Source organism: Giraffa tippelskirchi, chromosome 2 (assembly GCF_054371585.1).
Source record: "Giraffa tippelskirchi isolate mGirTip1 chromosome 2, T2T-mGirTip1v1.2.pri, whole genome shotgun sequence".
In the NCBI taxonomy this organism is placed as follows: Eukaryota; Metazoa; Chordata; class Mammalia; order Artiodactyla; family Giraffidae; genus Giraffa; species Giraffa tippelskirchi.
The window spans coordinates 81,393,821-81,421,413 of record NC_137276.1 but is presented as its reverse complement, the minus strand read 5'-3'; the positions used below and the strand labels follow the sequence as shown (position 1 = coordinate 81,421,413).

The window sequence follows — 27,593 nt, the reverse complement described above, 5'->3', positions numbered from 1 at the left end:
CTCCAATGAAGAGTACTGTACATCAGTAAGGGGGCCCGAACTACCTCTTTCCAGGAGTATTCTGATGGATATATCGATTTTCATAGATGGGGACAATGAAAGGAGATAACTCAGAATAGGGATGTGATAACATAATATCAGCGGTCCCCAGACCTTTTTGACACTAAGAACCAGTTTCATGGAAGATAATTTTACCATGGGCCAGGGGTAGGGGATGGTTTGGAAATGATTCAAACACATTATGTTTACCTGTGCATTTTATTTCTATTATTATTGCATCAGATCCACCTCAGATCACCAGGCATTAGATCCCAGCTGTTGGGGACCCCTGTTATCTGATTGATGATTTTGGTGTAGGAAATACAGGCTAAGGAAGGTTGTTGAAACTTATGTAAAAAGGGCATAGAAATACAGCCAACTTTTGATTATTCTGAAACTGACTTTATCTTGGCCTGTTTACTCTTTTCTTACTGCTTGTCTGCATTTGGCCTTTTTTCTAGCCTCATTCACACATGCACTGTGTAATGGCAGAGAAAGAAAACAAAGTAAAACTCAAATAATTTAAGTTTGCTACCATCTCTGATAAAGATGTTGGGAGCTTGAAACTCAGGTGGGATTTATTGTTAATATCACGGATCTGGTGCACATCCCAGCTTAAGTCTATCTCTCATAGCAGATCCCCATGAATCATCCAGAAAGGGGCTTAATTTTAGCCAAAGTTTACATCTGTTGAGTCATTGACGGCTCATATAGAATTGGGCTAGGACTCTATAGTGTCTGGAAATGGATGCTTCTCATCTCAGAACAAGTGGTTTAAAATAAAAAGTATGAGAATGAAAATTACCAATTTGTATGATTATTACATACTTAAACTTTTTTGACCCTCAGAAAAAGGTCCAGTTTGGTTTGAGTTTTTGGAGGGAAGGTGCAGGTCAGTTCTTAACCTTGGTTCCTACCAGTTGACCTGTCTTCATTAGGTGTGAAATTGAGAGACTGGAAGACCTGACTCAGAATGTCCACTGAAGTCAGTGGAATTTTGCTCAGAATCACAGAATCAGGCCCATTGTGCACCTGTCCCATTTCAGCATGAGCTTGTTGCTTGCACAGCATACTTAGGTTTAGTCTGCCAGACATCCATGCTTTCCACACTGTCTTTGCTTGTACGAAGATAAATATGTCTTTTTGCAATTCAGCATCAAACGCAGCAATTGCTATATGGTGTGTGCGGGTGAGAGCCTGAGCCCGGGGCAAGGACGCAACAACAACGGCCTGGAGATTGGCTGCGTGGTGGATGCCGCCAGTGGGCTGCTCACCTTCACGGCCAACGGCAAGGAACTGAGCACCTATTATCAGGTGCGTGGTCAGGGATTACCTTGTGCTTCCAGAGAAGAAACCTTTATCCTCGTTAGAGAGGAAACCACATTTTGCAATACCAAAAAGTAAATTAGAAGTTACAGGGTCTTCGTGGTGGTCCAGTGGTTGAGACTCCATGCTGCCAGTACAGGGGCACAGGTTTGATCTCTGGTTGGGAAACTAGGTTCCCACATGCCATGTGGTATGGCCAAAAAGATTAAAAAAATAAAAAGCAAATTATAAATTAGAAAGACATGAAGACGAAAATGACTTGACTCTGTATTTTTGCTTCTCTTTGAATAATAACCGTGCCACAAGTCCTTCAGAGTAAGCAGTATATTTCTCCAAAAATGTTCACACAGTCCTGAAAGGAAATACTCCAATTATTGAAAGAGAATATCCATATGAGAGGAAGGAAAAGTCTTTTTCTGTAAAAGTGTCCTTTAAGTGTTATGAAGAAAGTGTATTTTCTTTGTGTTTCTTCATTTACTAATATTATGAAATTTATTTGCTTATTTAAGGTGGAACCAAGCACAAAATTATTTCCTGCAGTTTTCGCACAAGCAACAAGTCCCAATGTTTTTCAGTTTGAGTTGGGAAGAATAAAGGTAAGAAAGACCCATTCCTGTTACTATGTTTGGGTTATTTTCCATTAGGAAATAGCATTTACTTCTCCTTAAGTGAATTCACTTCTTCCAGTTTATTCTTTTTTTTAAATTTATTTATTTTAATTAGAGGCTAATTACTTTACAGTATTGTAGTAGTTTTTGCCATACATTGACATAAATCAGTCATGAGTTTACATGTGTTCCCCATCCTGAACCCCCTCCCACCTGCCTCCCTATCCCATCCCTCAGGGTCATCCCAGTGCACCAGCCCTGAGCACCCTGTCTCATGCATCGAACCTGGACTGGCGATCTGTTTCACATATGATAATATACATGTTTCAGTGCTATTCTCTCAGATCATCCCACCATCGCCTTCTCCCACAGAGTCTAAAAGACTGTTCTATACATCTGTGTCTCTTTTGCTGTCTCGCATATAGGATTATTGTTACCATCTTTCTAGATTCCATATATATGTGTTAATATACTGTATTGGTGTTTTTCTTTCTGGCTTACTTCACTCTGTATAATAAGCTCCAGTTTCATCCACCCCATTAGAACTGATTCAAATGTATTCTTTTTAATGGCTGAGTATGCATTGGAGAAGGAAATGGCAACCCACTCCAGTGTTCTTGCCTGGAGAATCCCAGGGATGGGGGAGCCCGGTGGGCTGCCGTCTATGGGGTCGCACAGAGTCGGACACGACTGAAGCGACTTAGCAGCAGCAGCAGCAATATTCCATTGTGTATATGTACCACAGCTTTCTTATCCATTCATCTGCTGATGGACATCTAGGTTTCTTCCATGTCCTGGCTATTATAAACAGTGCTGCGATGAACATTGGGGTACACGTCTCTTTCAAGTCTGGTTTCCTTGGTGTGTATGCCCAGCAGTGGGATTGCTGGGTCATATGGCAGTTCTATTCCCAATTTTTTAAGGAATCTCCACAATGTTCTCCATAGTGGCTGTACTAGTTTGCATTCCCACCAACAGTGTAAGAGGGTTCCCTTTTCTCCACACCCTCTCCAGCATTTATTGCTTGTAGACTTTTGGATAGCAGCCATTCTGACTGGCGTGAGATGGTACCTCATTGTGGATTTGATTTGCATGTCTCTGATAATGAGTGATGTTGAGCATCTTTTCATGTGTTTGTTAGCCATCTGTATGTCTTCTTTGGAGAAATGTCTGTTTAGTTCTTTGGCCCATATTTTGATTGGGTCATTTATTTTTCTGGAATTGAGCTGCAGGAATTGCTTATATATTTTTGAGATTAGTTCTTTGACTCTCACACCTATGGATAGATCAACTAAACAGAAAATTAACAAGGAAACACAAACTTTAAATGACACAATGGACCAGTTAGACCTAATTGATATCTATAGGACATTTCACCCCAAAACAATCAATTTCACCTTTTTCTCAAGTGTACATGGAACCTTCTCCAGGATAGATCACATCCTGGGCCATAGATCTACCCTTGGGAAATTAAAAAAAATTGAAATCATTCCAATCATCTTTTCTGACCACAATGCAGTAAGATTAGATGTCAATTACAGGAAAAAAACTATTAAAAATTCCAACATATAGAGGCTAAACAACACGCTTCTGAATAACCAACAAATCATAGAAGAAATCAAAAAAGAAATCAAAATATGCATAGAAACGAATGAAAATGAAAACACAACAACCCAAAACCTATGGGACACTGTAAAAGCAGTGCTAAGGGGAAGATTCATAGCAATACAGGCTTACCTCAAGAAACAAGAAAAAAGTCAAATAAATAACCTAACTCTACACCTAAAGCAACTAGAATTCACTTCTTTATTAGTACTGATATTAATCATATAAATCACTCTCTAAGAGAAAAGTCAGCATGTTTGAAAATTCTGAAATTCTTGTTCAGGTCACTAGGGTAACATCATTAATTATAAAGGGTTTTTTTTTGTCATCCTAAATAAATTATTCAATAAAACTAGGCTTACACAGAACAAATATGCCAAATTGCATACAAGTCAGTAATCATTGAACTCACAGTTGAGTTAGTGAATGGGATTGAAAGGCTGGAAATGTGCTACATACTGGTAAGTGCTAGAAGAGTGGCAGGTTTTGAGTACTCTGGAAACATAAATGAGAAAATAGCTAACTAGGATGGTGTGGATCAGGTGCAGCTGAAAGAGGTGACATTTAGGTTGATTTTTAACAGCTGAACAGCAGATCTTAAGGTACATTTGCTTGGCGAAGGCATTCTATACAGAGGGTAAAAGAGTAAAAATTTGAAGGCATGAAAAATGCTGCAGGTTAAGGAATTCAGTGTTACTGTATCAAAAGATGCTTCTGGGATGTGGCCAGAGATTAATATGGATGGAAGATAGACCAAATTCAAGTTGAAACAGCTTTAACTGCCACACTAAGAAGTTGACATCTATTCCATAGACAGTGGCGATTCACTGGAAATTTGAAAGAAGGGACTGAGTATAATCAAACCTGTTTTGGAAAAATATGTTGGTAGTAATATGGAAATCATCTGCTCTCATGAAGATGAGAGCAGGCAGTAATAATTAGATATCACAATTTGATTCTGTCCGTGTGGGAGAAGAATGATAAGATTCATGAAAGTCATCATAGAGAGAGAATGATACATGAGATGATGTTTTAGGGGATAAATTAATTGAGTTTGTTAATAATTGGATTAATAAAGTTTGTTGATGAACTGGATTCAGTGCTCAAGGAGAAATGAAGAATTTTTTATTTTTATTTTTTTGTGGAGGGGGAGATGTTTCTATTTTTTTAATTAAAGTCTAGTTGATTTACAATGTTGTGTTAGTTTCAAGTGCATAGCATAGCACAGTGATTCAGTTATACATATACATATTCTTTTTGAGATTCTCTTTCTTTATAGGTTATCACAAAATATTGGGTACAGTTCCCTTGCTATGCAGTACATCATTGTTAGTTATCTATTTTACATATAGTATTGGGTATATGTTAATCCCCAAAGGATTAATTTAAATAATTTTAGTTGGGCCAGACAATGGATACTAATACAACAACAAGCAGAAGAGCCTGTTGAAATCTGGGAAAAGGAATTTAGTTGAAATTTGCAACTGTACACATTGAGATGCTGGGCACACCTCACAGTGAAATTAATAGACAGCTTTACCATGCTGGCTTAGTGACCTTGGACATGTTCCTTAAACCATGTGAACTCAGTTTCTGCTTTTGTAAAATGAGACTCCAGCTGCCACAGAAAAGTCAATATAATATGGACCAAAGGAATCTGTGACTTTGGTTAAGTAGGAGGGCTTTAGTGACCTTTCAAAAAATTTCAATAAAATGATGGAAGAAGCTATGTTATTCGGTTTAAGATTATTCAATTCATAGTATTCAAGTTTGAACATGAAGGAAAGGCAGCAAGTTTGGACAATTGAAAGAAAGTTAAAATTTGACAGAAAAGTGGTAGTTTCTCAGAACCCAGACTCTATTATTGGTTTATTTGACATTTTCCATTTTTCGCTATAGAGATCACATACTGGGTGGATATGTCCAAAACTGGACTGTTGACCATCACTACCCCCCTCCTCCTGACCTGCCTGCCTGAGTCCTTCTGTTCTGTCACTTAATAACTCAGACCCCAAACCTCAGAGTCATCCTTGGCTTCCCTCCTATGCATTCTGCATCCTAGGTCTATCCCCCAGCAAATCCTCCACCTGCTGACCACCATCAGTCCTGCCGGTCACCACATTGTTTTCCATCACCATCATTTCCCATCTGGATTTCTTCAACAGCCTCTAATTCATCATCACCCATCTGTTTATCATAGAACCACCTGAGTGACTGTCATTATTTTAAAATGAAAATCAGATCATGTCACTTCACTGCTCAAAACCCTGTTTCCCTGAATAAAATTCAGAGGTTTCATGAAGGTTCACAAGTTCTAAACCATCTGACATCCTGTTGCCCTCTGACGTCATTTTCTCCTAATCTCTCCTCTTTCACTTCATTGCAGCCACACTGTCCTTCAACTCTTCCTCAGATTTGCCAGGCAGATTCTCTCCTTGGGTCCTTTGTATTCACAGATTCCTTTGCACAGAAGTTTCTTTCTCTGTATATCCACATGGTTCTTCTTTGGATTTTTCTTTCAATGTCTTCTAGTGACACCTATTCTGATAATTCTGTTTATTATTGCTGCCCTGCATTCTGATTCTCTCATCCTCATTCTTTTTTCCTCTCCATGACTTCTTTTCTAATAAACTATTTAATTGCTTATTTTGTTTGTTTTATAGCTCTAATACAAAAATAGAAGCTGTATGAGGGTAGGAAGTTTGTTTTGTTCACTGATACATTCTTAGTGTCTGATACAGGTGACTCATTTCTCTTCCCCATTACCAGAAGAGAAGAGGAAAGTAGCTTGAGGATGAGGAAGTGTAAATAATGCAGTAGAGAAGGTTCTAGAGGAGAGGGAGAGACCAAAGGTAACATAGAAAGATGAATTCATTGTTTTATTGGTCCAGAAGAGGCAGGCAGGGTGGTATCATGGCCAAAAATGAATGAATGCGCTTTGGCAAAGTAGAGACTTTCCTTTCTCTGAAACCAAACTGCAGGAATTGGGATGGCTGAAGGTAAGTATTGGAGGTGGAGGAAGGTGGAGAAAGAAGTTGTGTTGGTTCATACCTGGTTAATTCTCTTTTCTTATTTAGTAGTCATGTTTATCCGTTGAGCTGTCTCTGGTATATTGCTGGTTACTCAAACCTGGCAAACTTGATGATGAGTGAGGTAGTAAGTAGTTTAAGGATGAATGAGGTGGGTGACAAAGGACAGACAAGGAGAGAGGAAGAAAGCTAAGTGAATGTGACCAATCTTTCAGTACCTTTGGATGAAAGCAGCTAAAGCCTTGCCAGGTGTCCTGAGGACCTAGCTTTGTAAAGATGTAGAACAGATACATGGTTATACTTGCTTGCTCTTGCATTCTCAGTGTGTCACTTAGTATGGGGGAGAAAAGATCCTCAAATTTTCTCTGCTGGTCCTTTCAGAAACACCTCAACCCAATTTGTTAGTTTTTGTATTGACTCTGCTCAGCACACAGTGTATCTTTCATTATCTCTTTCCTGCACAGAACTGTAGTCATCACTTTTTTGACCCCAAGGAATGTGTTATCCATTCATTCTTTTCTGCTTTCTCTTTTCCTAGAATGTGATGCCTCTCTCAGCGGGATTATTCAAGAGTGAGCACAAAAATCCTGTGCCACAGTGTCCCCCACGTCTGCATGTGCAATTTCTCTCACACGTCCTGTGGAGCAGAATGCCCAACCAGTTCTTGAAGGTAGATGTCTCTCGAATAAGTGAACGCCAGGGCTGGCTGGTGCAGTGCGTGGAGCCTCTGCAGTTCATGTCACTTCATATCCCAGAGGAGAACAGGTCAGGCCCAAACATCCTTTACTGTCTGATGGGGACCTATCAAATTAGACCCTGGCCCAGGGGTTCAGGGGTGCTGCTGGGGAAACAAAATGGGCTTTATAAAATGCTAATATCATGTGGCAAGGCAGACATTATTCTGCACACTCCAAGTTTCAATCTATATTTCAACTGCTTGCTTACTGAAAGAAAATGATTGCATTACAGCTAAAGGTGTGATTTAATAGCCTGTGATTTCTTTCCTCATTCTTGTTTTGCTGATGAGAAAACAGCAAGTAAAAATTCAGACAGGTACAGCCACCATCTGAGTTAAGGCAGCAGAGTAAGTGAGTATCACAGAATTGTGAGATAGTAAGGAATCAGAGAAACCATTTCTAAGTGATTTCAGTAAGAACCTAGACTGTAGATACTCTGTGTTGCTACAATGAATGGATTTATATATTTTAATCATCAGCTAAGCTGAGGGGTGAGGTAACAGTCTTCTTGGGAGACTGAAGAGCCAAGCTAAGATATGGGAATCCTATACTACACTTTGAGGGAAGACATACTCAATCATACCTTTCCAAGAGCAAGGTGCTAGTAGCTGGGCCCAGCAGATGTGTGGTTTCCTGGAAGCCTGGGTGGTACACGGGTGGGTAATTACTCTATGAGTCAGAATGTGGGATCTGGAATAAGTCAGCAGTATAACATCACAGTGGCTTTTGACAGAATGCCTCTGACCTGAAAAGGACACGTACAGTGGATAAGTATGGACAGGATGACAGGGCATCTAAAGATAGTGACAAAGCCTAATAATAAAGAATCACAGATAATTGCTCATTATCTAGTGTGTGCAGGGCTGGGTGCTGGGTGAATACTAATAAGCAAAGTGTATAACTGCCCTGTCCTGATGAGATTGTATTACAGTCTCACCAAGGGCACCTTTGGAGAAGAATGAGTAGTTCCTTGATTATGAATGTATCAAATTTCTATCTTTAATGCTATAGTGTTTTCCATGAACAATCTATGTAATTTAAATAGTTTTGAAAACTTAGTACCTGTAAAGAAATTATGTGCTTTTAAAATAGACTCTCTTCTAAAAGGAATGACTTGACTTTAGGCATATTCTGGCCATATGTTAAAAGTTAAATTGCGCTGAAAGGTGATGATGTATGGCAGGAGCAAAGTGATCTGATGTAAACTCAAGATTCCCAATAGAAACTTTCCTAAATGAAAATGTCTCTAATAGTGTTTGTTTCATGAGCAGCACACACCTGGTGGAAATAGGGTGGCATTGGCATATGTTTGGGTTTGTGAGGGACACATAAGTAGGTAATTATGTCAGAAGAATTATCCCTCCCTTTCACCTACTGACTGGTGAAATTGACTGATTGGTGACTATTATTAGGCTAATAGCTGATCCTAAAGTTAGAGACAAGTCAGCCTAAGGCCGAGTTTTCTGGCTTCTTGAAGCTGGTTAGCCAAATTGGAAAAGGAGATTCTGGATTTTCCAAAGAGTGCTTAAATTCTGAGAGGAGGGGAGTCCCCAGGCTCAACTTGAGACCCAGATATCTATCAATAAAAGTGATGCCCAGAATCTTGGGGTGACGGGGCATGAAGAAAGCTCCAAGCGCTATTTTCAACATAAAATTCTATCTGGAAGAAAAAATTTTAAATACCTAGAATTGATTTAAAAAAACTGTGTTGTCATCAAACATGCCATAAAAAAAACTAATTTAAAAAAATTACTGTAGGGACTTCTTTGGTGGTCCAGTGAAGTGAAGGGGCCACCTCATGGGGGGCCAGTGAAGGGGCCACAGGTTCCACCCCTGGTAGGGGAGCTAAAATCCTGCATGCCGGATGGTGCAGCCTAAAAATAAATAAACAAAATAAAACAACAACAACCAAAAAAAAAAAAAGCCATAAAAAGGGAGGGGATGCAGAAAATACAAGTAGATGTTTAAATAAACACATACATGCTTATTTAAAGTATCTGTTTCTATAACTTGTGAAACCTAGGAGACAGGCAGGCTTCTCCTCTGATGGAGAATCGTTTTCAATGTCCATGCTTAACTTCTCCCGTCTCCAGATCTGTGGACATACTGGAACTGACAGAGCAGGAGGAACTGCTGAAATTCCATTACCACACTCTCCGGCTCTACTCGGCTGTCTGCGCGCTCGGGAACCACCGGGTGGCCCACGCCTTGTGCAGCCACGTGGATGAGCCGCAGCTGCTCTACGCCATCGAGAACAAGTACATGCCCGGCTTGCTGCGCGCTGGCTACTACGACCTGCTGATTGACATCCACCTCAGCTCCTACGCCACCGCCAGGCTCATGATGAACAATGAGTTCATAGTCCCCATGACCGAGGAGACGAAGAGCATCACCCTCTTCCCAGATGAGAACAAAAAACATGGGCTCCCGGGCATCGGCCTCAGCACCTCCCTCAGGCCGCGGATGCAGTTTTCCTCCCCGAGTTTTGTCAGCATTAATACTGAGGGTTACCAGTACAGCCCGGAGTTCCCGCTGGACATCCTGAAGGCCAAGACCATACAGATGCTGACAGAAGCCGTGAAAGAGGGCAGCCTTCACGCCCGAGACCCCGTTGGGGGGACCACTGAATTCCTCTTCGTCCCTCTCATCAAGCTGTTCTATACCCTGCTCATCATGGGTGTCTTCCACAACGAGGACTTGAAACACGTCTTGCAGTTGATTGAGCCTAGTGTGTTCAAGGAAGCCGCCAGCCCCGAGGAGGAGAGCGAGGTGGCAGAGAAGGAGCCCTTCGTGGAAGACTCCAAGCTGGAAGGGACCACTGAGGAAGAAAACAAAGGGGGTAAGAGGCCCAAGGAGGGCCTGCTCCAAATGAAACTGCCAGAGCCAGTAAAATTGCAGGTAAACAGAAAAAAAAGATAGCAGTGAATTCACAACCTATTAACATTGACCTTGGTCTCTTTCTGTGTGTGTGTGTGTATTTATGTTCCTGGGTAATTTTGAAGTTCTTCATTGTTGGAGGTCCTTTAATGGACCGGAACTTGGGGGTACAGAGTCGACCGGTAAGAAAGTAAAAGAAGGAAGAAAAGAGGCTAAGCAGCCTGAAGGGGACAGAGAGAGAGAGAGAGAGAGAGAGAGAGATGGAGAAAGACACGGGGACCAGAGTTCTGGTGGAACAAAGGCATTTATTTAATATATTATGGGCATATATATACTCTCTTACAAAATAGCCCTTTTTAGCAGAGACAGGGATAAAAAATCTTACAAGTTATTCAGAAAGCTGGAGGCTAGAGTCATTTTCAAGGGAGGGGATTGTACAAGTTACTTTCCATATCAGAAGGGAAAAGAGTGGTAAATGGCTGCTTATGAGATACATAAATCCCTATTATTCCCGAGAGCTGGCTTGCCAGCTCTTCTCGCACCTGTATTCAGGGGCTGTTAAGGAACAAAAGGATTTATGCAAGACCGAAAACAGCATACAGGTAGCCTCCGGTTAAATGCTACCTTACAATTCCCCCTATTTTATTATATTTGTAAAAAAGGTCCTGACCGTTTGAGTTTGTTTAGTATAAACCAATCTTATAGAAAGGCAACGGTAAACAACAAATAAAGTCACCAAGACAAACACCAAAGTTACAGTTTCAGACCTGATGCTGTGAATAATATTTTGAAATCAACTTCGTGGGTCTAGCCCAGATAATTAAACAGCTAGTTGCTCAGCTAAAGTCCCTAGATTAGTGGAAGAAGGCAGACGTTTTAACAAGGAGTTCTTTTTGTACATACAGCGAGGCATTATTATGTTTCATAAATGAATTTTGATTTGTACCCAGTTGTAGGTACTATGATTAGATTGAACAGGAGTAACACAATATTGAGTAGAATCCCAATCACAATCAAAAGGGAGTCATTTCTTAACAAGTATATAGTTAGCAATTAATACAAGTTACAGAACGTAAAGTCTTATTAGCATGTAAGTTTCTTATAACAAAAGGAAGTGGAAGCAGAGGCGTATAAAAATAGGATTGATTATAGCAAAAGGAGTAGTTATTAAAACCATGGCTGGTCCTTGTAAAATGTCCGTTCTAAGTTTCAAGTTTTTCGGTGCTCACAACAGGTTTCCAGGTGTCTCATAGTTTAGGCCCAATCTGTTTATTGATTTGAAGGCGAGGTGGGGAGATTTTTCTGTCAAGTCACTCAAGAAGTCCTTTGTCATGATAATGAATTCTTTCCCTAATTCTCTCCCTAAGGTTTTTGTAGTGTAACCATGGTTTATAATTCAAGCAAAGTCCAAAAGTCTTTTTTGGGAGGCAGGGCGAAAGCCCAAGTTTGTCGGAATTCCGGAATTCGGTTGGTCCCATGCACAAAGGAAGGACTTTATAACCTAGAGAAATGTTAGTTGTTTCTACTACTTCAGGATGTGAGGGCCCTTTAATGCTCTAGGGAGAAGGCATCTGTATAGAGTCATTAGTAGAAACAATTGATCTTCTCTCCGTCCATTTTACCACCTGTAGTAAAAAGGGGGTTAGGTATGAATGATTAATTTGCCTCGGGTGAGGGGGAAGCACAGGCGACCAAACAAAGCATGGCTAGAAAAATGTTTTCTGGATTCTGCGGCATTCCCTGTTGAGAGACCAAATTTTCAGCTCGATTAGTAAGGGTTTTTATTTGTCCCCAAGTGGGGAGGTTATAAGGTTGATACCGCCGAGGGCGGCACTTCCTGGAAATCTTTGGAGCAGCCATGGCCCATATTGGAATTTCTTCCTCCTGGAGTTTTTGTTGTTTAGCCATGTGAGTTCGTTGGATCCATCTGGGGAGATACAAGAATACCCCTTTCCCTGTAAGATTAGTTTCCCAGATTTCCATTGTTTTGTTAACCCGTCTTGGTACCAAATGGGCAGAGGAAGAGAAGTGTCTGTCAATTCCTCGAAATGTTTTTCTGCTCTAGTTAAGATATCTCCCTGTGGTAAATTTAAAAAATTTAAAACAAATAAAGCTGTATTAACGATAGTTATAGGTTTAGAAAATATCTTATGTTGGCATCTAGTAACGTCTGCTTTAGATAGCGGAGAAGGCAATGGCACCCCACTCCAGTACTCTTGCCTGGAAAATCCCAAGGACGGAGAAGCCTGGTAGGCTACAGTCCATGGGGTCGCTAAGAGTCGGACACGACTGAGCGACTTCACTTTCACTTTTCCTTTTCATGCACTGGAGAAGGAAATGGCAACCCACTCCAGTATTCTTGCCTGGAGAATCCCTGGGATGGTGGAGCCTGATGGGCTGCCGTCTGTGGGGTCGCACAGAGTCGGACACGACTAAAGCGACTTAGCAGCAGCAGCAGCTTTAGATAGGGAAGACAGTACTGTTCCTGTGTATTCCCCTTTTTTTAATATTTTTATTTGCCATTTTAGTGTGCGATGTGCTCCTTCAATTATAACCTCTGGTTTATTGATTATTGGCCATTTGTTTAACTGTTTGAACACACAACACACGAATGATGGGATTACTGTGATTGCATTTACCCTTCCTAGTTTATGTAAGTCTCAAGGAATTTGGAATGGTGAGTTCGGACACGTACACATGGGGTATCAAAGATTTTCACAAATGCTGGTCGGGATCCTTGGCTAAGAGAAGACTCTGCCGTGGGCCCACCAGTATAATAAACTGCACTCCACCACCTGCATTGTCCTTCTGAGTAAGTTTGTTTCCCAGAACGCGTGGCTACAACAATGTGAGTAAGAAATTGTTGTTGTAATTTATTTTGTACTAAATAGAGTTCCTCTCTTGCCTTTTGAGAAAGTGAACGAGAGTTATTTAAATCATGATCTCCTTTTAAAGGAGATTGGTAATTAGCAATACCTAAGGAAGGTCTAATCTAATTTATATCACCTAAGGGCTTTAGCTATGTAGTATTGACATATGGCGGAGAAGGCAATGGCACCCCACTCCAGTACTCTTGCCTGGAAAATCCCATGGACGGAGGGGCCTGGTAGGCTACAGTCCATGGGGTCGCTTAGAGTCGGACACGACTGAGCGACTTCACTTTCACTTTTCCCTTTCATGCACTGGAGACGGAAATGGCAACACACTCCAGTATTCTTGCCTGGAGAATCCCAGGGACGGGGGAGCCTGGTGGGCTGCCGTCTATGGGGTTGCACAGAGTCAGACACGACTGAAGCAACTTAGCAGCAGCAGCAGCAGCATTGACATATGGAACAAGATTTTTTAAATATGTTTTAATTCTAGTTGTGTATCTATAAGTTTTTTAGCCGCCTGTAATTTCTTTTTCGTGAGGGGCCACTGCTCTGTCCAAATAGGCTCGTCATTTTTCCAAGTTATTTTAATAAATGCATTGTTTTTTAAATCAGCATTGGCCCCAGGAAAAATGTGGAATGTAAATTTGAGTCTGCCATTGCATAAGTAAGTTTCTCCCTATTAAATAAAGGGGTGCATCTATCACATAAGGTTTTAATGCTGCAGGTTGGCCTTCTGGTCCCTCACATGGGTATATTTGAGTACTTTGATAAACCTCCTGTACTTTAGTTTGAGAAATTCCTGCAATTTGGCAAGAAATTTTTTGTATAGACCAAGATTTGGGCAATAAATGTTTGGAAAGGATAGTAATATTAGATCCAGTGTCGAGGAGACCAGAACATTTTTTACCATTAATTTTGATATTTATATTCGGTCAGGCAAATTCAGATATTAATGAAGTCCACAAGGATTGTTTTTGATCTGTACTGCCGAATCCGCCTGTCCATACATCATTAGAGGAGTTAATAGAAATGTAAGGAAAAAGAAATAATTGAGCCATTTTGTCTCCCTTTTTGAATTGCCATAAACTCTGGGATGACATCATAATTTGAATTTCTCCTTTATAATCTGAATCAGTTACTCCAGGGTGAACAGTAATTCCTTTAGAAGTCAAACTAGAGCGGCCAAGTAAAAGACCGAAAGTTTGTGGGGGCAGGGCTTCAAACAGTCTGGTAGGTATTGGAGAGGGGACTGTTTGAGAGTTTGAGGGAAAAGATGGAATTTGTCCCTGGTTATTGTTGGAGGCGACCTGGGGGGTCCCCTGCTTGGAGTTTTTCGGAATAGGTTTCCCTTTATTGTCAAATTTAGATTTACAATCTTTGGCCCAATGCATTCCTCTATGGTAGCGAGGGCAGATTTTGGGGGGGTTATTATTTACCTTCTTAGAGCAACCCCTTTTTAAATGGCTTTTATCTCCACATGTAAAACAGCTTTCATTTCCCTTTTTAAGGGCAGCAACCATTCTTTCAGCTAGCATTTGCATCTTTTGAGTTTCTGATCCTAGATTGCGACAAGCCTTCAAATAATCTATAATAGTCCCTGCCTCCCGAATAGGAGCTATGGCTTTTTGGTATTTTTGATTTGCATTTTCATAAGCAAGTAGTTTCTCTAGTTGTCTTTGAGCTTCTTCTCCAATTACAGTACAGGAAATAGCAGTTTGTAATCTAGCTAAAAAATTAGCATATGTTTCATTAGGTCCTTGCAATATTTTAGTGTAGCTACCTGTAGGCTCCCCTTGAGGAGTAATTTGCTCCCAAGCCTTAAGGACCACTGTTTTTACTTGTTCATGCAACAAAGGAGGGCACTGTACTCGAGAATATGGGCCGTACATAGCCATAGTCTTCTTTATTTGTTGCATGGGATAAAAGTTAATAGCCTTATATTGAGGTATTATGTGCCCTTGAGCGTCAGGATTTTTTAAAACTGGAAAAGCAGAAAAACCATCGGCTTCAGAGATATGTGATTGAAAAGCCAGCCATTCAGAAAGCCTCTGTTATGAAGGAGATTGCTTAGGGGCTGCTACTGCTGCTAAGTCACTCCAGTCGTGTCCGACTCTGTGCGACCCCATAGACGGGAGCCCATCAGGCTCCCCCGTCCCTGGGATTCTCGAGGCAAGAACACTGGAGTGGGTTGCCATTTCCTTCTCCAATGCATGAAAGTGAAAAGTGAAAGTGAAGTCGCTCAGTCTTGTCCGACTCTTAGTGACCCCATGGACTGCAGCCTACTAGGCTCCTCCGTCCGTGGGATTTTCCAGGCAAGAGTACTGGAGTGGAGTGCCATTGCTGGAGTCATTGCTAAAATCATTAGGTTCTAGCAAAGGAGAGGCTTTTAACTTTGTGTCTGATGGCAGACGGCGAGAACTTGGAACAACCGAGGGAGAGTTAGTAAATATATTATGTTGTTCCAATTGGGCCTTTTTTAATGTTTTATCATTTAGTTTATATTTATGTAGTAAGTGTTCTGCCTGTTGTTGAATATCAGGAGGGCCAGGATTACCTTGAAGTGGCAGAATCATAGTTTCAATAGAAGCCCATAAAGGCCAGAAATCTGTAGGAATGTTTTTTCCCTGCCTGGCGGCTCGTTTAATATTCTTTTTGACCTGTTGCCAGATTTCTAAATCAATATCACTTTCCTTAGGGAACCAAGGGTTACATTTAAGCACTGTTTGAAGGCCAGCCTCTATTTCTTGGTGCAAAACTAAAAATCCCTGAGCTTTAGATAAGTGAAAAAGTAAAAATAAGTGATAAAGTAAAAAAGCGATTGGGCTTTCCCAATATAAGGATGTTATATTTACGTCCTTAGTATTTACCAGCCTCAGTAGGCTCGCCGTTATATTTATGTCCTTAATATTTACCGGGACTTCCCTGGTGGCTCAGATGGTAAAGCGTCTGCCTACCATGCAGGAGACCTGGGTTCAATCCCTGGGTCAGGAAGATCTCCTGGAGAAGGAAATGGCAACCCACTCCAGTATTCTTGCCTGGAGAATCCCATGGACGGAGGAGCCTGGCAGGCTACAGTCCTTGGGGTCGCAAAGAGTCAGACACGACTGAGCAACTTCACTTTCACTTTTAATATTTACCAGCCTGAATAGGCTCGCCATTATACCATGTCTTTAGTACTTACCACTTCAATAAGCTTTCCAGGGTCACTCTGCCCGACTTGCCATGTATTCCAAGCCCCTGTTCTGGTGCTCCAATTGTTGTGGTCCTTTAATGGCCTGGAACTTGGGGGTACAGAGTCGACTGATAACAAAGTAAAAGAAGGAAGAAAAGAGGCTAAGCAGCCTGAAGGAGACAGAGAGAGAGAGAGATGAAGAAAGACACGGGGACCAGAGTTCTGGTGGAATAAAGGTGTTTATTTAACATATCGTGGGCATATATATATATTCTCTCTTACAAGATAGCCCTTTTTAGCAGAGACAGGGATAAAAAAATCTTACAAGTTATTCAGAAAGCTGGAGGCTAGAGTCATTTTCAAGGGAGGGGATTGTACAAGTTACTTTCCATATCAGAAGGGAAAAGAGTGGTAAATGGCTGCTTATGAGATACATAAATTCCTATTATTCCCGAGAGCTAGCTTGCCAGCTCTTCTCGCACTTGTATTCAGGGGCTGTTTAGGAACAAAAGGATTTATGCAAGACCAAAAACACCTTACAGGTAGCCTCCAGTTAAATGCTACCTTACACTTCATAAACTTAACCAGCTTCTTGTTGAACTTGGGAACATGCCCATCTAATTTTCTAGCATTTGGAATGAAATCCATTAATTTTCTAATCAGGTCAATTGACCATAGTTAGTAAAAGATACATTTCAAATTTTTATCAGGGCAAAATTTTCTTGGTCAAGTACGGGTCTGCCTGTTGTACACATATGTGATGTGGCATGTCACTGTTTCTCTGAATGTGTATATGCAAATTTGTGTGTGTGTGTGCATGTGTGTGTCTGTCTGAAAGGAGCACGCGAGATGGGTTTTTGTCCTGCCAGTGTTACAGAGCCCCAGCTCATCTTCTCCCTATATGACACTCCAGTAAGTTGCGAGTTGAAGTGTTGGAATGAGGAATAGTGACTGTATTCAGAAAGCTGGTAGGCTGAGAAGATGGTGCACTTGTGTCCCAAAGACCCATCTTGCCCAGGTTGGGATGTTATTTTCTTTTTTAGAATGAATAGGGAGAGATATGAAGGTTAAGTAAAAAAAGATGTTAAGTTACAGCAAGTATTTCCTGTTTCTGGCCACATTTTGGAGACATGTGGGTGTCTTAGTCACTCAGTCATGTCTGACTCTTTGTGACCCCATGGACTGTAGCCCGACAAGCTCCCCTGTCCATGGGATTTTCCAGACAAAAAAAACTGGAATGGGTTGCCTTTTCCTTCTCCAGGGGATCTTCCGGACCCAGGGATAGAACTTGTATCTTCTGCATTGCAGACAGATTCTTTACTGTATGAGCCACCAGGGAAGCCCCGTATTTGGCAGGGGATATGTTAATTTCTTCTTTCCTGCAGCCATCCACAGATGGGCCTGGTCGGGATGTTTCCTGTGAGCATAAACAAAGATATTTTAGCTTAATGTTCAGGTATGGGAGGCAGGGCCCCTGGAGATGGGCTATTATGTACACTGTTATCCTGGTATCCCTAACCCCCTGTGAGAAACTGGGTCACACAGCCGGAGGTGAGAGGCCAGCAAGCAAGCATAGCTTCATCTGTATTTACAGCTTCTCTGAATCACTCACTCGCATTACTGCCTGAGCTTTGCCTCTTGCCGGATCAGTGGTGACATTAGATTCTCACATGAGCGCTTGAATCATCCCGAAACCACCACCCCTACCCCTATCCATGGAAAAATTGTCTTCCACAAAACTGGTCCCTGGTACCAAAATGGTTGGGGACCATTGCTGAAAGCAACATCTCTTTTGCAATTAACTTGTAGCAAAAACAATAGAGAGTAAAGGTTAAAGAAATGGATCCAATATGGAGTCAGATTTGTTTTTCTCTATTACACTTCTCCTTCTTGTTCATTAGCAATCTCCTTGTCTTTCTCCTTGTTTCTGCAGATTCACTGACATTCTGTGTCAGTGTTTCACTGGCATTCTGTTGGAATGCCTGAAACGCAAGGCTTTCAAACCCCTTTCTACCCCACTTCCACCCTTCCAACCTTAGGATACTTGTTCACCAGTAGGTGTGTCTGTTCTCAAATGGCAAGATCTTACTTCCTATCTATGTTTCTAAGGAAACAAAGACCTTGCCTGCCTTTGTGCTCATCCAGGTGTCCGAAGGACTTGTTCCTAATGCTTCCAGATGCTTCCATTAATATCAGTTTGATGCTTACATCCTTGACTCCCTTTTCTTCTCTTCCTTCTTCAATCAGCATTGATTGACATCTTCCTCTGATCCAAGCACCGAGTGCTAGCTCAAGGAAGATCACTGTCCCTGTGGGGAAATATATACTTATTTATGTATTTCTGTTAGAATATCTTATAATTAATCACATTAAATGCTTGCAAGGAAAAGAATGGATTTCTAGAAGAAAGAAAATTTCAACTGGAATGCTGTGAGAAAGGTGAGAGGAGGCCTTTCTGAGGCCTTCTAAGCTGAGGTCAGGTTGATGAGCAGAAGTTCAGCACTTGTGAAGAAGGGAGGGAAGAGTGCTTTAGAAGCTTGTCATACAGGCTCTGAGGTGAGAAGAGACCAGTGTGGCTGCAGCTTGATGAGCTGGGGAGGGAGGGTGAGATAGGCAGAAGGCAGTTGATACAGAGTCTAGCTCTTTGCTAAAGCCAGCCATATGGTGGATTTTTAATTTTATTCTAAGTTCAATTAAAACCATTGAAGAATTTTAGCAGGATAAGTCTGTTCTAAAAAATCTTATCATAGCTGCTGTGAGGAAGAGAGATAAGGGGAGTAAGAGAGGGTGGTCCAGAGCTCACCTAGTCAGGAGGCTGTAGTGCAGGGTCAAGGCTGAGAAGACAGTGTTTTCACTCGGGTGGGACAAAGCAGGTGGAGAGAGGGGCATAGACACTAGGGCTAGCTTAGAGGTAGCATTGACAGAAATGGCTATATTTAGGATGGTGGAATACAAGGATTTAAAGTCCTCTAACACTGCTGTGCATTTATATCACAGTTGGTATAAAGTATATTTAAATATTTCCCAAAACTTGGGCCGAACATTCTCTGGAAGGCATGTTTCTATGATACACTGTATCAGTTAAAAATCCCTTTGGCTTCTGGTAAGAAGATACCCAACTGACTATTTAATGAATAAGCAATGAACCGCTTAGTTAACTTACATGGAGAGTCTGGAGGTAGACAGTTCTAGAATGAATGTAGTAGTTTAATTGTGTCATCAGGAACCCAGACTGTAATATCTTTCTGTGATCCTCAGTTTATGGTTTTTATCCTAAAGTGTGTTACCTCCTTCCATCAGTGATCATGCCATTAGCCAGTTTTTGAAAAGAGTATATTCTAGTCTTTTGTTAATGGTGAGAACTCTTTCCCAGAAGACCCCTTGCAAACTTTTCCTTATCTGCCTCATTTTCTATAGCCTCTCTAGCTGCAGAGGAGGCTGGCCAGTAAGTGTTCATCAAAGGGACATAAAAGGGTATTTGCCATTTGAGCTTAGACAAATTATGTTTCATCCCCTGGACTGAGCACATTGCTGTCTACATAAAATCAGGATTCTATTAATAAAGGAGAAGAGTTGACAACTAAGTGTGTCTATCACAAATTTTGATTTGATATACATTAACTATTGAACAATTCAGAAATTAAACTTCGTGTCTTTTTAATCATCTCTTTAGATGTGCCTGCTACTTCAATACCTCTGTGACTGCCAGGTCCGGCACCGGATAGAAGCTATTGTGGCCTTTTCAGATGACTTTGTAGCCAAGCTCCAAGACAATCAACGATTCCGATATAATGAAGTTATGCAAGCCTTGAACATGTCAGCTGCACTCACAGCCAGGAAAACAAAGGAATTCAGATCCCCGCCTCAAGAACAGGTATAAGAATGAACGGAAAAGTCTTCCTTCCTTACTTTGGGTTTTAGTTCATTCATATTTGACATGTTGCAGAATTTTACCAGAAGTTGCAAATGTATTTTTTTTCCTGTTTTCTTTACACTGGCTAAGTTCATTTTGTCAGTGTTCACAGGTCTCACCGAAAGAATCTACTTGGTTAGTTTAAACAAATGATAGACTTATTAAAAACTATCGAGCATATTATGGGCCCTTGGAGGAAGCCAGTATGCCAGATCCTGAAGTTCTTCAAGTAGGAAAAGTATCCAAGCACGGGGGGTGGTCTTTATTGGCTGGCACAGTACCACCCCAGCTAATAGGAACCCTTGACTTCTAAGACTCAATATTCTTCATTTTGTGTCTCCTAGAAGAACCCCATGTCACTGCCACCAGTCTTGCAGGAATATTGATCACCTCTTTGTGGGTCTTCTTCTGGTTGTTCTCCTCCAAACCCAAGTCTCCCTAGGATGCAGCCAAATCAGAAGTCTATGTCTAAATCCAAGAATGAGCTATTCTAGGGCTGTGAGCTTTCTGGCATCTGCCTCACGATGGGTCTCTTACTATGACAGATTACCAAAATGTATTAATGTGGTCAAAATGTTCATTTGAGTTTCTCCGTAGGATGATACAGAAAAATCCAAATGAACTTTTTGGCCCAGCGAGTAGCTATCATGGTCAAAATGTATAACTTATATAGATCTCATCTTCAATATCTTACCTTGCTCTTTCCCTCTATATCCAAGATAGCTCTGAATGGAGGTACTTAGGGAGTAATTGTAGAATTTATCTTTTTCTCACCAGAATGTAAAATCTTTGAGGTAAGGGACATGGCATTTTGTTTATTGCTGTAAATAACATTTATTGAGCAGAGACCAAATCCTGCTTCTCCCAGAGTAACTCCATTTGTTAAAATACTATTGGGACACTTCTGCTTCTGAAAAGATGGAATACCTCTGCCTAGTCTTCCTTCTAAGTACAACTATAACCCTGGATATTACACAAAAGACAACATAAGAAGACTATGAAAGACAGAGGAAAGACTGGCTATGGAACTTGGGAGCTGAGGAATGACATGGTGGTGAGTTCCCTGGGTTTTTTTTTTTTTTTTTTTTGCCTCATCTGTCACAAAATTGGAGCTATATAAGCCAACAACTCAGAAACACCGACGGGCATACACAAGAAAACCCTCAACAAGTACCTTCTCTGTCTAGCCAAAGAACCAGAAAAACTGTTTTTCTGGCAAGAGAGAAAACTTTTAGGTAATGACCATGCTACTCCAGCCGAACACCACAGTAAACCTTGTGCCACACCCCTGACCCAAACCAGCAGACACTGAATGGAGAGCTTAGTCTTCTAGTGTCACCAGGTTGTACACAGGTGCTCCAGCTGGGGCCCTGAGAAGCTGAGACTTTATCCTGGTTGAGTGGTAATGAAGCCTGTCCCTTCCAGAGGGTCAATAAGGCCACAGAGGGAGACATATCAAGGCACTCTTACCCTTTCCAGCCAGGGTTGTGTGAGTTCAGGTCCACTGTTCCCAGCCTCACCCAACAGAAATGAGCTCTCCTCTCTCCTTCAAGGAGGTCAGGTGGAGAAATGGACTTGTACACCACCTAGCAGTAATGGTGTCAAAAGTTTAAATAAGAAACAAAGTTTCCTGGTTTAGTTGCTAAGTCATGTCCAACTCTTGTGACCCCATGGACTGTAGCCTCCCAGGCTCCTCTGTCCATGGGATTTTCCAGGCAAGAATACTAGAGTGGGTTGCCATTTCCCTCTCCAGAGTATCATAGTATACTACCAAAAATGTCCAGATTTCAATTAAAAATCACTCATCACACCAAGATCCAACAAAAACTTGAATGAAAAATGGCAATCAATAGATACCAACTCTGTGATGGCAAAAATAGAAAAGTAGCAGCAAAAACAATAGGAACTACAAAGAAGAACCAAATGGAAATTCTACAACTGAAAAATACAGTGTCTGAATTAAAAATCATCAATAGATGAATTTAATGGAGCAATGGAAGGGGAAAAAAAATATTGAAGAGAGAATAGACATTATTTAGCCCCCAAAATAGAAAATAACAGTGAAAAAAAAATAGAGCCTAGGGCACCAGTGCAAATATAGCAAAAGATCTAACATTTATGGCATTAGATTTCCAGAGGGATAGGAGAAAGAGAGTGAACTGAAAACATTCTTGAAAAAATAATGGTTGAAAACTTTTCAAGTTTGGCAAAAGGTATAAAGATAGAGATTCAAGAAACTCCAAATGGGATACACCCCAAATCTAAGCCAAAACATATTGTAGTCAAACTTCTGAACATGAAAGAGAAAAATCTTGATAGCACCAAGAAACAAATGACACTTGTAAGGGAAAGACAAGTCAAGTGACAACGAATTTCTCATCAGAAAATACAGACGACAGGAGGAAGTGGCACAGCATTTTTCATGTCCTGAAAGAAAAGACTTGTCAACCATAATTCTATATGCAATGAAAATATCCTTCAGAATTGAGGGGAAATCAAAATTTTCTCAAATGAAGGAAAACTACCAGAATTGGATTATCCTGAAAGAATGCCTAAAGGAAGTTCTTTAAACAGAAAAGTGAAAGTGAAAGTGAAGTCTCTCAGTCATGTCCGACTCTTTGCGACCCCATGGACTGTAGCCTACCAGGCTCCCCCATCCATGGGATTCTCCAGACAAGAATACTGGAGTGCGTTGCCATTTCCTTCTCCAGGGGATCTTCCTGACCCAGGGATCGAACCCTGGTCTCCCACATTGGAGGCAGACGCTTTAACCTCTGAGCCACCAGGGAAAGGAAATGATAAAAGAAGAACATTTGAAAAATCCGGAAAGAAGAAAGAACAACAGAAAGTGAAGGAAAGTTACAAGGCTCCAAATGGCCTGGAGTTAAACCTCCCCTCCAGGCCCTCCCCACCATTCTATGCAAAACAAAAAACTCTCTCACCAGAAGGAAAAAATGGACATTAAGGTTTATTAGGCCCAGCTCCCACTTGGTCCAGCCTCTAGCCAATCTCCAGAATTCCTTGTCCCAGCCATAACTACTCCGAGCAAACCTGAAGAAGAACAGGCCCCCTTAAGACAGTAGCTTTCCACTTACATGCCTATATATACTTAAACTCTTCTCTTGGGTTAGTGCAGCAGCTCACTAATCTGACTGCTGCCCCTTCTCACCTCATTAAAGGTGATCTGTTCCTGTAAAGTGCTGGTCTCTTTCTTTTTCTGAGCCTTCCCTTCTCTAACTCCCTTACCCTACAGAAAGTGTTAAAATAAGGATAAATACAATTTTTTTCTCCTTTTGAACCTTCTAAATTATGTTTGATGGGCAAAGCAAAAATGGTAACTCTGACATGTTCTAAATGTATGCTTACTAAATATTTAAGGCAATTGTATTTTCAGTGGTGGAGAATAAGGGACATGAAGATAAAGTTTCTGTATTTCATTTAAACTGATAGAGTGTTAATACCAGTAGACTGAGATAAATTATGTATATATTAATATAATATCCTGTGTAACCATTAAAATAGATATCCAAAGAGATACACTAAAAAATACCATGGATAGTGCAAAATAGGATCCTAAAAATAGTTCAGGGAACCCATAGCACTTTGGGAAAAGTAAATGAGAGAAAGCAAACAGAAAACAAGTAAAATGACAGACATGTCAATAAATTAATGAGTATAAATAATTTAAATACACAAAGTAAGAGAGATTGACAGTGAATTTTAAAAGCTTGGCTTAACTATATGCTGTCTTTGAGAAATTCACTTAAAATGTAATGATATGTTGAAAGTAAAAAGGATGAAAAAAGATATGTTATGAAAAATTAATTAAAAGAAAGTAAGATGGCTATGTCAGAGCAAAAAAGTTTGTCATAGATAGGAACATTATATAAGAATAAGAGATCAGTCCACCAGGAAGACAAATGTGTATGCGCTAGACGACAGAGCTGCAAAATATGTGAAGTCAACATAGAATTGAAAGGAGAAATTGACAAATACAGGGTTGTAGTTGGAGACTTTAACACCCCTCTCTAAATATTTGAAGGACAAGATAGACAGAAAATCAGCAAGAATGGAGGAGAATACACCAGTGTTATCACTAGCAGGATCTTTGTGTATTTATGGGATACTCTGCCCAATAATAGAATACAGGTTTATTTTCAAGTGTCTATGAAACATTTGCAAAGATAGATTATAGCCTGAGCCATGAAACAACCCCAACAAATGTAGAAGAATTGATTATTCTTTTCATACAGAATGGTTTTTGACCATGAGTCAAATTAGAAATTAGTAACAGAAATATAACAGGCAAATCTCTGAACACTTGGAAACTAAACAGCACACTTAGTTCAAGGAACAAGTCTCAATAAAAAAAATAAAAAAATACATTGAACTGAAAGAAAGTGAAAATATGACATCAAACTTTGTGGAAACAGCCGAAACTGTGTGAGAGGGAAATTTACTGCATTAAGTACTTATACATAAAACAGCAAAAGACTCAAAGAAATAATCTAAACTGCCATCACAAGAATTTAGAAAAAGAACAACATAAGCCCAAAACAAGCAAAAAGAAGGCATTAATATAGAACAGAGGAGAAATGAATGAAACTGCAAACAGGACAATTAAAAAATCAATGAATCCAACAGCTAGTTATTTTTAAAAATTAGTGAAATCAATAAAATTCTAAAGGAATTAGCAAAGTAAGACAGAAGGCACAAATTACCAAATCAGAAATGAAATGAGATATCACTACAGACTACAGATGGCAAAAGGATAGATAATATGGGAATACATGTATTCACACTGTATGATTCTGTTTGTATAATGTTCTTGAAATGCCAATAATATAGAAATGGAGAACAGATTAGTGGTTGATAGGAATTAGGGATGAAGAGCAAGCAAGAGTGAAGAGGGTGTGGTTATAAAAGGGTTAACTGGAAGGATCCTGAAGTGATGTAATTGTTCTCTCTTTTGACTGTATCAGGGTCAGTATCCTGGTTGTGATTCTGTACTACTGTTTTGCAAGATGTCACTATAGTGGGATAACAGAGTAAAGAGTACACAGGATCTCTTTGTATTATTTCTTATAATAGCATATGAATCTATAATTTTCTCGAAATAATAGCTTAACAAAAAATTTATATACATAAAACTCTAAAAGGAAAACTTACAATTGTTTCATAAAGGAAAATTACGGAACAGATTTTTCTTCATTCATGAATTTAATACTATTGTATCCAAAACTTAAAACAAGTGAAAGAAAGTTTCTTGCAGTTTGTTCAGTTGAACCATTAATATTAGAAAAGGCATAGTAATCCATTATATTGCTCTTCAGTTATGTTTGGTTTTCCTTCTTTGCCGTATCCTTCTAACAAATAACTCTTTAAAATAGTCAATAATGCATGGAAATTAGCTAGAAAAAAATCTAGAAGGATAATAAAAATTTAAAAAGTAAATTTAGGTCTTAATTGGTTTAAGAACACTAAATATACACAGGTCTAACATTTTGTGAAATTGAGAAAGGAGACTCAAATAATATGACTATTTTAGCATGCTAAGCTTTGAATTATTTGATTTACTTGTGTTATTTGTTGGATTGAGTAATAGATAATGATTTTTCATCTGTTGGGCATGAGTCCATGAATACTCAAAAGCAGAGTTTGAACATTTTTGATTTTTACAATTTTCTTTATTATGCTATCCCTAGATTCACTTTTCTTTTACTCTAGTTCTTCCTCTTGTTTTTTCTAAACTTTCAGATCAATATGCTTCTCAATTTTAAGGATGACAAAAGTGAATGTCCATGTCCTGAAGAAATCCGAGACCAACTCTTGGATTTTCACGAAGATTTGATGACACATTGTGGTAGGGTCTTCTTGACCTATAACTCTTATTGAATATTTATTTTAGTACACATATATTGGTATAAAAGTTCTGATGTGGAAAGTCTTGAGGGGTATAGAGATCAGAAAGGCATTCAGACCAAGCAGAACATGACCAACATTCTTTTCTTTTTCCCTCTTCTATCCTTCAGTGGCCTGGGGAATGGGGACATGTAACCAGGTACTTTTGTCAAAGAGGGAAGTTTTAAGTTGATTAAGTCTAAAGAAACTTGTTCACAGACTGTTATATTTAAACTGGTTGAGGGGCCCCTTTTAAGCATTGACCTAGGAAATCTGACATGTTTGAAATTAATGCCTAAAGAACTCCTTTGATAAGTTGTAGGTCAGTAGCCCAAATCTTGGAGAAGGCAATGGCACCCCACTCCAGTACTCTTGCCTGGAAAATCCCATGAACGGAGGAGCCTGGCGGGCTGCAGTCCATGGGGTCACTGAGTCGGACACGACTGAGCGACTCCACTTTCACTTTTCACTTTCATGCCCTAGAGAAGGAAATGGCAACCCACTCCAGTACTCTTGCCTGGAGAATCCCAGGGACGGGGGAGCCTGGTGGGCTGCCATCTATGGGGTCGCACAGAGTCGGACACGACTGACGCGACTTAGCAGCAGCAGCAGCAGCAGCCCAAATCTATTAAGGCAATTCTTCCCTCTTTTGGGGGCTTCTCAGATGACTCAGTGGTAAAGAATCTGCCTGCAATTCGAGAGACACAGATTTAGTCCTTGGGTCAGGAAGATCCCCTAGAGGAGGAAATGGCAACCCTCTCCAGTATTCTTGCCAGGATAATCTCATGGACAAAGGAGCCTGAAGGACTATACAGTCTATGGGTCTGCAAAGAGTTGGACCCGAGCACACATGCCCCTCTTTTTATTCTAAGAACTTTAAAAATGGAATTGATTGGCTGTTCTGAATCCAGTCAATTGGTTTTTCCCTCTCTTTATGTGGTGATATGAATAAGTCTGTGTCTCAATGTAAAAAAACAAATTAGCCATATCTTAAGTGGTACTTTATTTTAATGAAGACAGTAAAAGTATATTAATTCAGCTTATGAATGAGGAACCACTAAATGATTGCCAAAAGGTTATACTATAAATAAATACACACACACATATGCTATAAATAAAGGGATACTCTAAAATGGTAGAATTATTGCTTCAGACATAAAATACTCCTTAGTTTTAGATATCTAACTATATATGCACTCTCTGTCTCTCAAATTATTAAAATATCATTGATATTTTTGGAGGTAAGTAAGGAGGCTAAAAAGCCAGCAGGGTGTTTAGGGAGGGCAGAACCATAGGTCTAGAAAGTACCCAAGGTTAAGAGATGCCTAAGGTTAGCTTAAGTAGTAGAACGGATTTTAACTCCTAAAAGAGTCTTTTTGCTCTCTGCTTGGCTTTATAGTTTGTGCTAGCTGCTGGTAGTTCCAGTCTCACCAAAGCAGCAGAAAAAGAGAGTAATGAATGAATTTTACCTGTTAATGCTAGTGGAAAAGATCACTTAACTTGGTTTCATCAG

The 27,593-nt window shown here is 40.2% G+C and overlaps 1 protein-coding gene and 1 non-coding gene across 2 annotated transcripts in view; both read left to right on the top strand.

Annotated features, from left to right (window-relative positions):
* Positions 1–27,593, top strand: part of RYR2 (ryanodine receptor 2) — an 849,571-nt gene that overhangs the window by 573,150 nt on the left and 248,828 nt on the right. Inside the window, exons 34-39 of the mRNA XM_081569302.1 lie at positions 1,194–1,353; positions 1,875–1,961; positions 7,146–7,372; positions 9,438–10,242; positions 19,940–20,140; positions 25,937–26,042. Of these exons, the coding sequence (XP_081425428.1) occupies positions 1,194–1,353; positions 1,875–1,961; positions 7,146–7,372; positions 9,438–10,242; positions 19,940–20,140; positions 25,937–26,042 (1,586 nt within the window). The remainder of the gene's footprint in view (positions 1–1,193; positions 1,354–1,874; positions 1,962–7,145; positions 7,373–9,437; positions 10,243–19,939; positions 20,141–25,936; positions 26,043–27,593) is intronic.
* Positions 16,014–16,086, top strand: TRNAG-ACC (transfer RNA glycine (anticodon ACC)). The gene has a single exon. It is a non-coding gene; the product is annotated as a tRNA-Gly (tRNA).